Source organism: Gossypium arboreum, chromosome 13 (assembly GCF_025698485.1).
Source record: "Gossypium arboreum isolate Shixiya-1 chromosome 13, ASM2569848v2, whole genome shotgun sequence".
NCBI classification, from domain to species: Eukaryota; Viridiplantae; Streptophyta; class Magnoliopsida; order Malvales; family Malvaceae; genus Gossypium; species Gossypium arboreum.
In genome coordinates this window covers 5,287,477-5,303,677 of record NC_069082.1, presented here as the reverse complement: position 1 = coordinate 5,303,677, position 16,201 = coordinate 5,287,477, and the positions used below count along the sequence as shown (strand labels likewise).

Genomic DNA, 16,201 nt, shown 5'->3' with positions numbered 1-16,201 from the left:
GCCATTATCCTGAATTTATTGTTTACTTATGAATATTGATGTGAGCTTTTTACTTATTTTTTGTTCTATATTCAGCTAATTCATATTCTAGTGCCACAATATCTGCTAATATAAATTTTATACCCATGCTTAATGGGACTAATTTCAGTGAATGGAAAAGGCACTTACTTATAGTGCTTGGCTGTATAGACATAGACTTTGCACTAAGGGAAGAACAACCTGCACCTCTCACTGCAGAAAGCACCCCTTATGTTATAAGGGATTTTGAGAGGTGGAATCGTTCAAATTGCATGAGTCTAATGATCATGAAGCACAACATTTTAGAAGGCTTTAAGGGCATAGAATCTGAAAAGATTACTCAGGCCAAGGTTTCCTTGACGAAATTAAGAAACGTTTGGCTAAAAACGATAAAGTTAAAATGACATCATTTCTAACTTCTTTGATGTCTATAAAGTATAAGGGTCAAGGAAATACTGAGCGATCTAAGGGCTATGATTTTATGATCCCACAATTAGGAATATTTTTGAGACGAGAATTGCAACATTCTTTTAAGATGTTGAGTTTGGAGGGAGAAATAAGGTTAGAGACATTGTTTTTAAGGAGGAATTAAATTTTAACTTAGTTCCTACTATCACTTTTGATGATGTTTAGGTTCTCATACCTATCATTGATTAAGAAGTGAATCTAGAACCTCAATAAGACAATGTTAAACAACTCCCTATTCAAGATGAGGTAATTATTCCAGAAGAACAAACTCAACAACCTCAAGAATGAATGTTATTAAAAATGTCCACTAGGGAAAGGGTTATAATGGCTTTAGTGGAATATTTTAACATTAAGCTACATCAGATGAATATTAAGTTAATGGTTTCTCAATGGTATTATTGATCATACATTTATATGGTGCAATTAAAAAAAAAACTTTGTGTCTGATGATGCAAAGGTAATGATTTGTAGATTAAAGAACTTCATCTATGGGCTTAAGTAGACTTCTCATCAATAATATTAAAAAATTTACCAAATGATTATCTCATTCAATTTAGAGATGAATTTTGTTGATAATTGTATATACCATAAGTTTAGTGGGAGTAAGGTTCTATATTTGTTTTTATATGTTAATAACATACTGCTTGCCAATAATAAGTATAGCCTCAATCAATGCCCTAAGAATGATTTTGAGATTACAAAAATGCATAAGATTTTTTACATTTTAGCAATGGAAAATCTAATGTACATTCAAGTTTGTATACATTGGAATATTGTGTATATTATTAGGGTGTTAGGCAGATATTTTAAGCAACCCTGTTTTGGACCATTGGATAGCATCCAAAAGGGTTATAAGGTATTTTTAGAGAACAAAAGATTACAGGCTCACATATCAGAGATCTAATTTGTTAGAGATCATCAGGTATATAAACTCCGATTTTGATGTAATATGGATACAAGATTTTGTCACTAAGGTGCAAATTGTGAAAACAAATTGCAGTCTTTTATTCCAATAGCAATAGGAGCACATTAAAGTCAAAACACATAGACTTTAAATTCCTAGTTGTTAAAGTAAAAGTTCAGAGTGGTTAGGTACTTACAAAGCATATTAGGACGAACTCCATGATTGCGGATCCGCTTACTAAGGAACTACACCTAAGGTTTTATAGGAGCACATTGCTCATATGGGTGTAATGTCATTTAAAGGATATTTGGATTTAGTGGGAGTTTGTATTTTTAAATGCTTTTATGTTATAGACACATTTTCAGTTATTTTAGTTTAAAGATAATAAGTTTATTTTCTGCAGAAATAAAGTTTATTTGGTTTATTCACACTCTGATTTCGGTAAGGTTTGATCTCACTAAGGAGGACCAGTTGGAAATAGACATGTTTAGATCATATTGCATGTAATTTCCATGCTACACATCCATACTTGATCTATGTCATTTGGTTGTGTTAATATACGTGATCATGGATGGATTTAGTTACGATATATGTAACGAAAGTCGCCTTGGTTCTATGTTAACATAACTAATGGACGAGATTGTACGGAATGCCTTTTGGATATGATAGTAAAATTTTGAACTCATAAGGTTATATAATGACATGTAATTATAAAGTAATTAGTATATATATGTGGTTCAAGTGGGTGATTGTTGGAAAATTTGGACATCGCATATATAATAAGGATAATTACATGTTATTATTTACTATCATGATAGGGTAGCCCAAATTAAAAGTGATCTAATTTTAGCCCAAATTAAAAGTGATCTAATTTAGTTAGAATTTAATTAGGCTTTTAACTATTAAATAAAGTATGGGTCAAATATGTGTAGATACTCTTCTAATCAAATTCTAATTAATGATGGGCTAATTAGAATTTGATCAGAACTAGAGGTGATCATGGGCCGGGCCAGGTCGGGTTCGGGCCAGGCCCATACAAATTTTTAGGCCTGTCTATTAGGCCCGGGCCAGGCCCGGCCCGAAATATGGGCCTAAAATTTTGCCCAAGCCCGACCAAAATAAAATTACTAAGCTTGAGCCCGGCCCGCCCGCCCATATTAATTTTTTTATTTCATTAAATAAAAATTTTAAAAATATAATAAATCAAATATATTTAGAAACATAAAAATAAATATTAAAACAAATAAAAATAATATTAAAACAATTCTTAAAACAATACACAAATTAATAATATAATAAAAATAGTTATATTAAAAATTTAAAATAATTAAAAATAAAATAAAATATATATATTAATATATAATTGGTAGGGCCGGCCAAAAACTCTTACGAGGCTGCCCGTTTTCTAAACAGGCCTCGTTTTTTGCCCAAGCCCATTTTTCGGCCTATATTTTACCCAAACCCTCCGATTTTTCAAAGGGCCTTGGACCGTCTTGAGCAAATCCGACCCATGATCACTCTAATCGAACTAATATGCTAAGGTTATAAATATTAGGGTTATGGTCCCCAAATTATACAGAAGATATCTTTTCTAATATCCCATCATTAAGAAAGAGAGAGCAAATATTCTCTGAATTTCTTGTGTACTAATTTGGAAGATCAAATCCCCAAATTCCAGAAAGTTTCAAAGAATCCATGGATTCAAGTACCCTTCTGCATCTAGTTTTGTTCTCAATTTATTCTTAATAATTTGACATGACAGATCCTAGTTTATTAAGTTATATTGTAGATTTATTTTATAAATTCTAACATGCAGACCAAAATTCCCTTCGTATTAATATGAAAATCAATGAAACCTTGTTGTTACAACAAGCATACGTGCTGTAGCATATTTACAAGCTGCATGCTCTTCAACAAAAAAATTATCACAGCAGCATAGTTGGCCAATTTTCAATATCGACACATGAGGAAACAAGTGTAGATGATTCCTTGGAAGTAGTGAAAAGCTTGATGAAATGATCTTGCACTAAGTTCTATATAGCTCTTCTTTTAGTTATCCACTTTCCATTAACATCAAAAAGCCCCACGATTTTATTACAATTTATTCGTTTCATTGCTTGTCGGACCTTTGTGAGCAAGGAAAATATTTCTTGCATCTTGCCTCCGTGTATCGTTTTCTTCTTTTGTTGTTGATAAAACGCCAACAGTCAATCTTAACTTGCCTCGTTTTCCAAACTCAAAAATTCAATTTCTTTTATTCGAAATCTCCTTTGTGGATATAGAATTGCAACTTGGTTCCTTAAACCTTTTAAAGCCCCATGTCCAAATGGTCTACACCCATTTTCTATCAACACCATTGGTCTGAAGTGAAGTAGAAAATCATCTCGACGGTTTCTAAGATTTCTATGACTTTCCTAAATGTCGTTGTTCCCACTACCTTTAATGAGACATTGGTCGCTCTTATTTCCAAATCCAGAGAGGCAACCTCTTTTTCACAATTCCGCCTGATTAGTCTAGGTAATACGATCTACAAGATTATCACATAAGTCGTGGTTACGAGACTAAGGCCCTTTTTATACAGGATAATTTCTCCATTTCAGGGTAGTTTTGTTCCTGGAAGGCACTCCTGGAATAATGTCACTATTGTCTAAAAGATTATGCACTTGCTCAAAAAGATGAAAGGGAAAAATTGTGATATGGTCATTAAGTTGGATCTTGAAAAAGTGTGTAATAAATTGGAATGGAGTTTTCTCTGCTTTTTTGGTTTTTCAATTTCTTAGCTAAATTTAATAATGGATGAAGAAGAAAATAAAAGTTTAGTTTAACATTACTTGTCAAAAGTGTTTTTGAGCTCAAAAGCATCTTGTTTAACAATGTTTTTATGTCAAAAGTGCTTTTTATTCTTAAAAATGTTTCTTAGAAATAATGCTAAATTAATCTAAGTGAAAATCGCCAAAAAAAAAAAGTCTAAATTTTGGGTAGACCATTAAAATTCTTTTTGAAAAAATTTATAATAAGATTCAATAAAAAATTGAAATATGTTTTTCTTATGAATTTTGGTTTTGATTGTTTTTTCTGATTCTCATGTTAAAATTGAGCTCAATTTTGAAGTTGATAATGTGTATATATACACACAAAGGTATGTTAAAAAAATTCAGCTGTCTGATCAGTGCAAGCTAGTCAGTGACCCGTTTAAGGCCGCTTACTTATCCGACCCGACCCATATGGACATGTTTATTAACTAAACACCCCCTGCTGTAATCCTGGAGAATTCCCAAAAGGAACAAGTGGGGAAAAGAAGCTTAAGCTAAAAGAGCTCTTTATCAATTTCCATGGCGTCGCGTTCTCTCTTTCTTAGTCTCAGACGGTAACTATCTTCATTCTCATAAATTTCCATTTCAAAGAATTTATTTTAAAAAAAAAAAACATAATTTTATTAAACTGGATCAAATACAATTCTTATTAGTTGTTGTTAAGTTAAAATCTTTTCATTTCTCAAACATCAATTTTCCCAAACTGTAAAATACATATGTGTGTGTGTGCAGGAGAAGCAGCCAACGGTGCATGTCGAGGCCGTTGTCTTCGGGCTCCGTCAGCACCGAATACACGGACGATTATATAAAAAATTCGGAAACCGATGATCTGAGGAGCCGCATTTTCCAGTTGCGCCTTCCGAAACGGAGCGCCACCACCGTTATAGAGAAATGGGTGGGTGAGGGCAACCGAGTTTCCATCTCTGACCTCCGCCAAATTTCTAAAGACCTTAGAAAATCTCAGCGTTTCAAGCATGCTCTCGAGGTATATTTTTACTCAGTAATTGAAGTCAATTAGAATGAAATTAAGATTTGGGTGTTCTTGGGTTGGTTTGATTTGCCTAAAGAATTTAGAAATGCTTGCTTAGTTTAATAATCCTTGACGAAACTTTCCATCACTTTTGCGGCTTCAGAAAAATAATGCTTGAATCCTTGGATTTGATTAACCTTGATTGGGTAAATTGGAGTCATAGCAATTACACTTGTTAACTTGACCCGAATCCTAATCAATCAACTTGGAATCAAACTCAACCCAACTTAATTTGATCATAAGAAGCATACAACCCAAACCTGAAAGGATCTGATTCCAAAACTGGCGCGAACCTGAATGAACCGAAACTCAAATGACTCAAACCTATAATAACCCAGCCTAAAAACCTTGGCCTCCAACCTGAAGAGATCCAATGGACCTTAACCCAAGGTTTACCTGAACCAATATTACGCAAAAAATTTAAAAAACTTGAATTGACTCAATTTAAATTGACTTGATTCAAAATCAACTTGACTTGCCCAATTGACATGTCTGATAGTAATCCATTGCTTAGGGGAATGGTCTGATTTGTTACTAATGTTAAACAAATAATTAAAGAGATAATGTGTGTGTGTGTGTGTGTGTGTGTGTGTGTGTGTGTGTGTGTGTGTGTGTGTGTGTGTGTGTGTGTCTCAACAAATAGAGAATATCTTAGTATGTATGTTAGGTCAATCTTTTGTCTACAGAAGATTTTTGCAGCACATCAGGGTTTGCCATTTGATTAGCTTGGATGTAGGGTGTAAATGAGACAGTGGTATTATCAAACTATTCAAGTTTGACTAGAAAAAACTTGAATTTGATTCAGTAATTATCAAGTTGAGTTCAAGCTTTAGTAGCTTGAGTTATTGATCAAGCCAAATTTAAGCACCTTAATGCTCAGTCTGAACGGCTCATGAGCCTAATCAAGCTTTTCATTTTAATATATTTTTACATTATGAAATTACATTTTTACCCTTATTATATAGAAAGAGCTTAAGTACAAGCTCATATGAACTGGCTTAATCGATCTTTGATTTCAATCTTGAGTATGAAAATTGATAAATGAGTTTAGTTGAGCTCAAACTCTAGTAGCTCTATTAATTCTTGAGCCAAGCTCAAGCTTAGAAATATATGTTTGATCGAGCTCAAGCCAAGCATCGAGCCTTGAATTTTGAGTCAAGCTCGAGCTTGAGCTTACCATTATTTGAGTTCAGTTTGATTCAATCCAATTACACCCCTACTTGGATGTTTAGCTGTATAGCAACAGTGATCTTGTAATGTTAACTACTATCATACATGTCTCGTCTTTTGTAGTAGATTTAAGTCTCTACTAAGGCTTGCTTGTAGAAGTGCACTATTTACCTCTTTCACTTTAGAGTTCATTCACTTCCTCTGATCCATTGAAATATGAAAACTTTCTTCTCGCTTGCGGTTTTTATAGGTGTAATTTGATTACTATTATAGTGTCTCACAGTCACTTTATTATTTCACCTGTTCTTTGTTTCAGTTATAAGAGGGCATGTTGTGAAAGTTGGTTTTGATGAGAATTTTTATCGATACCAAGAATAATTTTCTTTTCTCGAGTGTGAGATATAAAAGTCTGATGTTATGGATGTAGGAAAGTCCCAAATCCTTTTTTCTTTCTGTTATAATAGTAGTCCTTTGTGAGTTGCACCTTGCAACATTAGGTTAGTCTCTTTTTCTTTTCCCCTTTCTAATATCAGAAACAAAGTTGGTCAAATTACAGGTTTTATTCCCTGTACTATACTTTTATTTGGATACATTGAAGAGGGTGTGTCTCAGGGCTCAATCCTTGGATGTAGGTTCCAACACCTAACACCTTAACCACTGCACTAGTGAGATGGCTAATCCGTGTACTGTAATTTGAAATAATTTTGTTCTCTTACTATTATTAATAGTATGCCTTAGTCCAAATCATTGACACCGTTTCTCATAAGTCAGCTGATGTAATTTATTTAAAAACCTGACAATTAAATTTCTTACATCATTTAAAAGATGAAATTTTGGTAACCAAAATAGTTATTTTTCATTAATTTGTTATAAAAAGAATTTTCTAGCTCAATCTTGACTTCGACTCTTTGTTTCTTTAAAAATAATTTCACCTTAGCAGACTAATAAATTATTTTTAAAGGTGATAGCGATTTGCATCAAGACAACATTAATGATAGTAACAGTGGCAGGGTCAAGTTATGCCAAATTAAAGTACAATACTTCAATCTCCAAGTTGAGTATAGTGTTAGGCCAAAAACCATAATCTGACCATCAAAGCTTCATCTCGCATCTGTGTGGAAATGTTTGTGCCTTATAGTTCGTGTGGCTTTTGATTTCCCAGTTAGAATTGATTGTCAATTTTCTTTACCTTACCTATTCAAGCTTGCAGCTATCAGAATGGATGGTTAGTCATGAAGAATACAAGTTATCAGACACTGACTATGCTGTTCGCATTGACTTGATGACAAAAGTTTTTGGTATCGATGCTGCTGAACGCTATTTCGAAGATTTACCTCTGACTGCAAAGACAAGTGAAACTTACACTGCTCTTCTCCACTCTTATGCTGCCGCAAAATTGACTGAAAAGGCCGAAGAACTTTATGGGAGGATAAAGGGGTCAAACCTCTCGTTCTCTGCCCTTCTCTACAACGAGATTATGACTCTGTACATGTCAGTTGGGCAGGTCGAGAAGGTTTCTTCCGTTGTAGAAGAACTGAAGAGACAGAAAGTTGAACCGGATATCTTTACTTACAATCTTTGGATAAGTTCGTGTGCTGCAGCTCTAAACATTGATCAAGTTAAAAGGATTCTGAATGAAATGAGATGCGACTCTGGTTGCAATGATGATTGGCAGAGATATATCAACCTTGTAAATATTTATGTAACTGCCAGCCGTCTTACAAGTGCCAATTCGATCTCTCCTATCGAAATAGAGAAAGGCATCACACAAAGAGAATGGATAACTTACGACTTTCTTGTCATGCTGTATGCAGGCTTGGGGAACAAAGATAAAATTGATCAGATATGGAAATCTCTAAGAATGACGAAACAAAAAATGACAAGCAGAAACTACATATGCATTCTTTCATCGTATCTGATTCTTGGGCATATGAAGGAAGTGGGAGAGGTTTTTAATCAGTGGAAACAGTTGACAACCACAGAGTTCGATATATCTGCCTGTAATAGCGTTTTGAGTGCATTTGAAGATGCCGGGTTGACGGAAAAAGCCAACGACTTACATATGCTTCTGATTAGTAGGAACTGCAGTCCCACAAACAAGTAGGAGCCTGTTGCAATTAAATGTGGGAACACCTCCATGGAAACTGTACTTGAGAGAGAAAAGAAATCGATTACTCGGTGTCGGTGATTGAATTGCAGTTACAAGAAATGGCTGACTGTTGGTACTGGTAATCGGTATTTTTACCCATTTTCTGAATGTTGGTAGGATCTACTGATTCCTGAAATTTAAACTATTTGCTTTTGTTTTCCATGATTGATGTATGAATAGAAATATGTAGAGCTGCTGTTTGTTTTGATCATACGTTTATATATTTTATGTAATGGGCATATCTTGCGGCAGCCTTGTTGATTTGATCATAAAGATTTCAAAAATTTTAACCCATCTAACTTGAACCCAAATTTTCTGAAATCCAAATGGATCCAAATCTGAAACTAGCTTAGACTCAAAATTATACTAAAACAAATCGGATAGGAAGTGGTTTGAAAATTTTTAACTTGAAACAACTCTAAAATGATGTAAATCCCCCAATTTGCAGGTCTATTGCAGGGTCCTATAGATAGATGATAAATATGGGTCTAAGAGATTTTGTTTATTATTATTGTTGTTATTATAGATTTTTATAATATATGTTCTTTTAATATAACGAGTGCTTAGAACTATCAATAGTTTTTCTTCAACTCGGAGGATAATGTGTTTTAGCGTATTTAAACTTACGTAATGTCAATTGAATTAAAATTTAATCGATTTATAATTATTATTTTCATTTTAATTGAAATTATAGTGTTTTTTTTAATTTAAAAATTGTGTTAACAATCACGCTAAAAAGGAGATTATGATTTGCAAAAGGCTATATAGAAAACTGTTGGTTTTTCCCTACTTGTGACCTACAAACAAGTTGAGACCGTCAAGTTAAACTAAACCCACAGAAAGAAGAAAAAGAAGATTCAATAAGAAAAAAGAAAAAGAAAATCATAACAAAGATGGCAAATATTTCATTACTAGGGGTGCTGGAGTGTAATTTCAAAAAAGTTCAAGTTCAAAAAATAATAAATGTTTATTTATTTAAATTTAATTATAAAAATATTACTTTACAATTATTTTTTTATATTTTTAAATAGTAAAACTAGCCACTTTATTTTTATTATTTTTTTTAAAATCTAAATTAAAATCCAACCCAAGAGGCAGATGAATTGGAGCGAGCCATCCAGTCCAACCATGAACAAGTAAGCAAAACCCGGTTATCAAGTTAAGCATTGATTGAATTTAGGTTATTATATAAGGAGTGAATAGAAATGGTGTTGTTGACTAATTCACATTGAAGTTTGAAATGCTTTGTAGCCCATATATTTCAATGCAGTGTACATTGGAATCTTGTAATATTCTTCTTTACGCAATTACCTCTTCTTTTTAAGTATATTTCCTTCTACCTAGCTGGCTACTTCATAATAATAATCCCCATAGTGTAGGCTAAAATAAATAAAAAAAACGTTAACACTAGTATTTATTTTATCCAGATTTAAAATAAATATGAGGAATGTGTATATATTTTTTAAAAAATAATGTTAAACATACTTTATTAACTCAATAAATTTTAATTAGTATTCATCTCTAGTTGAGTAATACATCTTGTTGTCACTTATCATTCGTGCATTCTATAAAACCAGTTTTGATAAAGTTACATTGCAAACCTAGATTTAAAGAATAAGATGTCAAATGGAATCCCCTACTTCTAAACCCATCAATAATATAATAAAAATGATTAAAACATGCTTTAAGTTCCTGTATTTTTCTCAAATATTTAGAATTTAATAACTCAAAACTTTTATTTTCAACAATGTAGTTTTTTATTTTTCATATTTCAAATTCAAATTTAATTGTTAATACTATCAAATTTTTTCGTTAAATTTATTAGTGTGACATTTTGAAATAAAAATAAATACTCTCTTAATAATCATGTAACTAAAAAATTAAAGTTATACTGAATTAACATTTAACGAAATAATTTTAATACCGTTAATAGTTGACCTAAATTTTAAATTTTAAAAACAGATAAACTAAATTTCTAAAAATAAAAACATATGAATTGAAAATTTTACCTTAAAAAATATATTGGAGCTTTACCTTAATTTCCATAATCCTCAATCTTTATATATATATATATATATAAAGTGGGGTTGCAATATTAAGCAATAAACTTGCATTTCCTATGCTTTCTTTTAATTAATTATTATTTTTATTTGCAACCAAACTTAAAATACAAATCACTGAATGTGAAGTGAACATTAAATGAAATAAAATGTTAGCTTTTTCCTCTCTTACACATCTTCGTATCTTACTTTCTGCCTTAAATTCTGGAGTTTATTTTGCTTTCTATATAATTTTTTTCCTCCTTTGGTGAAGCCATTTTTCAACTTTATGGGTCAAAATAGGCCTACTCTACATTTAATGGAAAGAGGGTAAAATTCTTTAATTTGCATTTTGATCCTTTTAAAATTAGTAAAGAAGTTAGTTTCATGAGGTTAGATTTAATTAAATGGTGTAGTATTATTACTTTAAAATATCATCCCATTCTTAAATAACCTAATATTTTATTCAAATAATCACTTAATCTATAAAAAATATGAAATTAAGTGGAGTTAAATTATAATAAATGAGATGAAGATGTCATATTACATTTCAAATTAATGTCATTTCATTTAATAAATTCCAGACTCATAATATTAATATTGTTTCAATTGTTACAAAATGATGAATTTGATCCTTTTCTAACCTACAAAGATGTCTATACAAATCAATTTTGAAATCGATGGACTAAGATGTATCACTGTGTCTTGATATTAATAAAAAAAAACATTTACCAATTTCTTAAATTCGTTTGTGAATTCTTTTTAATCCTATAAAATAAGTATTTTTTTTTCTTAAGTGGGTTTCAATATTAAGCATAATTGACTGCCTTCTTGTAATAATTTAATCGCCAACAAACTTAAAATGCAAAATAGTAGAATGTGATGTGAGCTACTCATTAATTAAACCAAACTTTAAAATATGTATCTTACAATTCATGCCTTAAAATCTGGACTTTATTTTCCAATTTTCAAATATACATTATTTTGTATATTGAAGCTACTTTTACGCTTTATATAAGTCAAATAGATAACATGCTAAGAGCTGCATTCCTTTATAAGTGGAAAATAGTTTCCCACTTTTTGAATCTCGTTTTCATTTCCAATTCCTCCCTTTTTCTCTTTTAAGTTTGTATATATATATATATATTTATAATAATATCAGTTTGTATATATAAAATGATCTCCAATGAAATATTCTAATTTTGTAAATAAATTTCAATTATAATATGGCATGTATATTTTGAGAACTATGAATGTTGATATTTTTTGTCTAAGTGAGAGAAACGTTCCCAATATTTCATTTCAAATAATCAAACTATGTGAGAGAAACCCCATATTTACCCCATAGCCATGAACAAATACTCTCCTTCATTCCATAGACATAAGAGCTTGAAACAAGAGAAGAACATCATGTTGCCATTCTCTTGTTACTCTCCCAAGCTATCCCTTTACATCCTCGCGACATGTGTAATCCTTTTAATGTTGTTACAGATCAGATCCCTCCACACGGTTCTTCCCACTTCCTCATCTCCTTTACCTTCACTTTCACCTTCAGCTTCGTGGTCTCTCTTCCAACAATGGCAAAACTTGGTTCTCAACCGGACCTTGGCCGCCGCCTCGCCTGTAAACTGCATCCAAAACCCGGATTCCATGAACCAAAAGCTTCGAGATTCCATCACGTTCCTCCCGTTGAAAGACCTGCGTTTCTCGAACCTGCCCCTTGATGGTCACACATGGTTCATGAGTTCCATGTACGACACACGCGAGGAAGGTGAGGTCCAATACCAACAGTTCCCTTCAGAACCGTCCAAAGGCCGGTTACTTTGCCTTAAAGGCCGCGACACACACGACGGTTCATGGAACTACTACGCCTTGGCATGGCCCGAAGCGCTTCCTACTAACGCCACCCAAATGAAGGGCCTCACTTTCGTCTCTTACAACCATTACAACTACGACAACATATGGCATGGTCTGTCGGCTGTCATGCCTTTTGTCGCTTGGCATAGGAAAAACAGCTGTGAAAAACCAGCGAGATGGGTGCTTTACCATTGGGGTGAACTTAGGTTCAAGATGGGGACATGGTTGAACTTGTTAATGGAGGCTACGTTTGGTCAAGCTCCTTACATTGAAGAGTTTAATGGTGTTGATGATGATCAACCTGTTTGCTTCGAAAAGGCTGTTGTGATGAGGCACAATGAAGGAGGGATGTCGAGGGAGAGAAGGATGGAAGTTTATGATCTGATGAGGTGTAAGGCTAGGGTTTACTGTAATGTGAGCCTTGATAGAAGGGATAGCCGTGAAAGACCAGACATTGGGATGACTTTGCTAATGAGGAGTGGAGCAAGGTCTTTCAGGAACGAGACGGCAGTGATTGGGGTGTTTGAGAAAGAATGCAAAAAAGTGAAGGGTTGCCGGTTAATGGTGGCTTACTCCAATAATCTCACCTTTTGTCAACAGGTAATTGCAATTTTAATTTTATTTTAATCGACTTGAATTAAATTTCCAAACTTTTCAACACTAATTTCTTCGTCTACTATACTAATCTACAACTTTTAGGTTAATCAGCATTTTGTTAGCATTTGTGCGTTACACGTGAACACCAAAACCCCCCATTAAATAAAGCTATAGTGGGATGTTGAGATTGATGACATGCTAATCCCACTCACTAACGTATAAAACAGATATGTGTGGGCTACTTTAGTGAATTCCAATTTTTGAAATTGAATAAATTATTTTATCAATAAATTACAACATTTCAAAGCAAAGTTTACAAAGATTTCAAATTAGTCCCTGTGTTCTAAAATCTCCTACAATATCTTCCGTACAACTTAAAAGTATTGTTTGATTCAACACATTAAATTTCAGAGATTTATCCGCAATACTTATATCCCAAAATCAACTCTAATACACAATTCGTGACTCCTCTTTAAGATCATGACAGCTGATATTTAATTTAGTAGTTAATTACATTAAAAAATTTTGGTAATTGAATTTACATGTGTGATGATGAAATTGCAGGTGAAGCAAATGAGTTTAACAGATATTCTAATATCACCACATGGTGCCCAACTGACCAACATGTTCCTAATGGACAGAAACAGCAGTGTTATGGAGTTTTACCCCAAAGGCTGGCTAAAGCTTGCCGGCGTCGGCCAATATGTGTACCATTGGATAGCTAGCTGGTCCGGGATGAGGCACCGAGGTGAATGGCGAGATCCCAACGGGGAAAGCTGCCCTTACTCCGACGAAGATCACCGGTGTATGTCATTCTACAAGAATGGCCTAATTGGTTACAATGAGACCCATTTTGCGGAGTGGGCTAGAAATGTTCTAAATGATGTTCAAACAAAGAGATTTGAAGAAGAGGGTACCAAAAATGGGACAGCTTCTATGAAAACTTGTGATTGCAATTAATCTGGTTTTTTGTTTTTTGGTTTTTCTGGTCTTTTGAGGGGCATAATTTATACCCAAAAAAAAAAATCCTTTCATTGTTAAATTTTTAATTTTCACTTATAGGGGTTCTTGTAAGAACAATAATCCCCATTCATATGCAATAGTATTTTATTTTATTTTATTTTATTTTATTCTATTCTGTTGATTCTACTATTGGTAGAGTAGTAAAGAACACGTGTATTGGTCTAAATTGGATCCTTGAACAACCCCTATCCTTATCTTATTTTTTTTTTTAAAGATTTTTCTCTTAATTCTTTGGATTTTCGGAGTAACCTCATTATCAAACTCCAATTGACGAAGGAAAAACTAAAAGTTAAGCGGGTCGAGCTTGCTTCTATTATTCTTTTTTATTTATTACTATTCATTACAATTTCAATAACATTGGCACGTTTGACTTGCACACATATGAATGATAGATGACTTGTGTATTGAAAAGTAAGAATAAAAGATAATGGATAAGAAAAATATGAAAAATCGAGTTTGAAATCAAATCAGGAAAGAGTGAGAAAATTATTTTCTAGTCCCTTTATTATATTGAATTTTGAGATTTAATCTTTTAATTTATTAGTATGTATAAATTTATAACAATTCATTTAACTAACATGTAAATTTATTATTTATTGAGTATGGCTGATTAAATTTCACATGATTTTAATTAATAATAAAAGAAAGAATTATATTGCTTTTTTCTTTATACAAAGCCTACTATTACTTCTAACCCTTTTCCACCGTTAAATTAAAAGAAAAATTAAGTATATTTAAATTCACAATCTCTAAATTATTATAACAAAATTGTGCGAATTGAACCAACATTTAATCCACGAATTACATTGCTTTATGATAATAGTAATTGTTTTATCAATTTCGACTTACCAATAATATTTAAAAATAAAAATTAAATTATACCAAGTGATTAAATCTTTGATTTTCAACAAAGTGATACACCTCTTTTAGTCATCGTGCAGACAAACCAAACTATAAATTGGGCCCTCCAATATTTGTGGACCCTGCTAGAAAAACAAAACAATCTGTCTAGATGTTACCTTTTGAATCAAATTATGGATTTCTGTCTTTATATTTTACTTAATGTTAAAATATGCTCTAACATCAATAAAATTACCTTGAAGTTATAGTTGGATTCTACTTTTTTTTTAAAATACAAATTAATTTTTTCATTAAAATTTTCATTCATATGTGTTATTAATTTGTTGTTTGAATTTTTTAAAAATTATGTAAGTGACATAGAATTAAAAGATGAGTAGAATTAGGTAAAAGTGTCATGGAGGCTCATGTATTAAGAGTTGGATTGCATTATGCTCTCTCTACTCGAAAATTAGGTAAATTAGTCCTTGTATATTAAATCAATAAGTAAACTGATTATTTTGTTAAAAATTCCATTTGTTTCCATTTTTAAGTGATGGTATAACTGACAGAGAAACTAAATAGCAACACGTGGTAAGCCACATGTACCTCATGTTGATGTGGCACATTTTGTCACATCAAAAAAAAATTTAAAAATTAAAAAATCTAAAAAATAAATAAATTTAAATAACTTTTTAAAATCACATCCAAAATGAACTAGACAAATGGTTGTCCATGTTAATACCAGACGTGATTTTTAAAAATATATATTTATAAAAAAATTTAAAATTATTAAATTTATAAGGAATTAATTTTTAAAATTATTTAAAATTATTTTAAAAAATATCCAAAATGAACTTGACAGCCATTTATCCAAGTTCAAATGAAATTTGTTCTTTCTACCATCGAAGGGGATGATGAGCCGAACAAAGCATCGATAACTATTTGTTTTATCTTGAATTCTGTCGAAGCCAAGAGGGTTGGAGAGAATGAAAAGAAGCCAATGAAATATTTCTTATATTGTGGCACGCATAGGATGCGAGACTATCCAAAGCAATCTAAGCTTTTTGTAATCAGTAAGGAAGAAGAAGCAGAGCCAGAGAGTGAGGCTTTAAAGTTTGGATTAATGATACTCAATTCTACGAAAGCAAAGTGGGATTGCAAGTAGAAAGAGTTGATATTTATGGACACCAACATCACAGATTGAAGGAGGTGTGCTCTTGTTTATAATTGGAGAAAACTGTAGGTAAACTTGATATCTCAGTTAGCAAATTGACTAAGAAGATCAAGACTGTA

At 32.2% G+C, this 16,201-nt stretch overlaps 2 protein-coding genes across 4 annotated transcripts; both read left to right on the top strand.

The window, feature by feature from the left end:
- Window positions 1-4,540: 4,540 nt before the first annotated feature.
- LOC108464380 (pentatricopeptide repeat-containing protein At5g09450, mitochondrial) lies at window positions 4,541-8,825 on the top strand. 3 transcript variants are annotated; one of them, XM_053024783.1, is made up of 4 exons: window positions 4,541-4,757; window positions 4,936-5,188; window positions 7,614-8,127; window positions 8,218-8,825. In XM_053024783.1, the coding sequence occupies exons 1-4, from the start codon at window positions 4,723-4,725 to the stop codon at window positions 8,505-8,507; spliced, it is 1,092 nt and encodes a 363-aa protein (XP_052880743.1). In that variant the 5' UTR covers window positions 4,541-4,722; the 3' UTR covers window positions 8,508-8,825. The 3 variants fall into 3 exon arrangements, with proteins under 3 accessions (XP_052880743.1, XP_017620147.1, XP_052880744.1); XM_017764658.2 differs by having other exon boundaries at window positions 7,614-8,825; XM_053024784.1 differs by lacking the exon at window positions 4,541-4,757 and having other exon boundaries at window positions 5,064-5,188; window positions 7,607-8,825.
- Window positions 8,826-11,643: 2,818 nt separating this feature from the next.
- On the top strand, window positions 11,644-14,330 carry LOC108464379 (uncharacterized). The gene is made up of 2 exons (XM_017764657.2): window positions 11,644-13,048; window positions 13,610-14,330. The coding sequence occupies exons 1-2, from the start codon at window positions 11,942-11,944 to the stop codon at window positions 14,003-14,005; spliced, it is 1,503 nt and encodes a 500-aa protein (XP_017620146.1). The 5' UTR covers window positions 11,644-11,941; the 3' UTR covers window positions 14,006-14,330.
- Window positions 14,331-16,201: the final 1,871 nt, after the last annotated feature.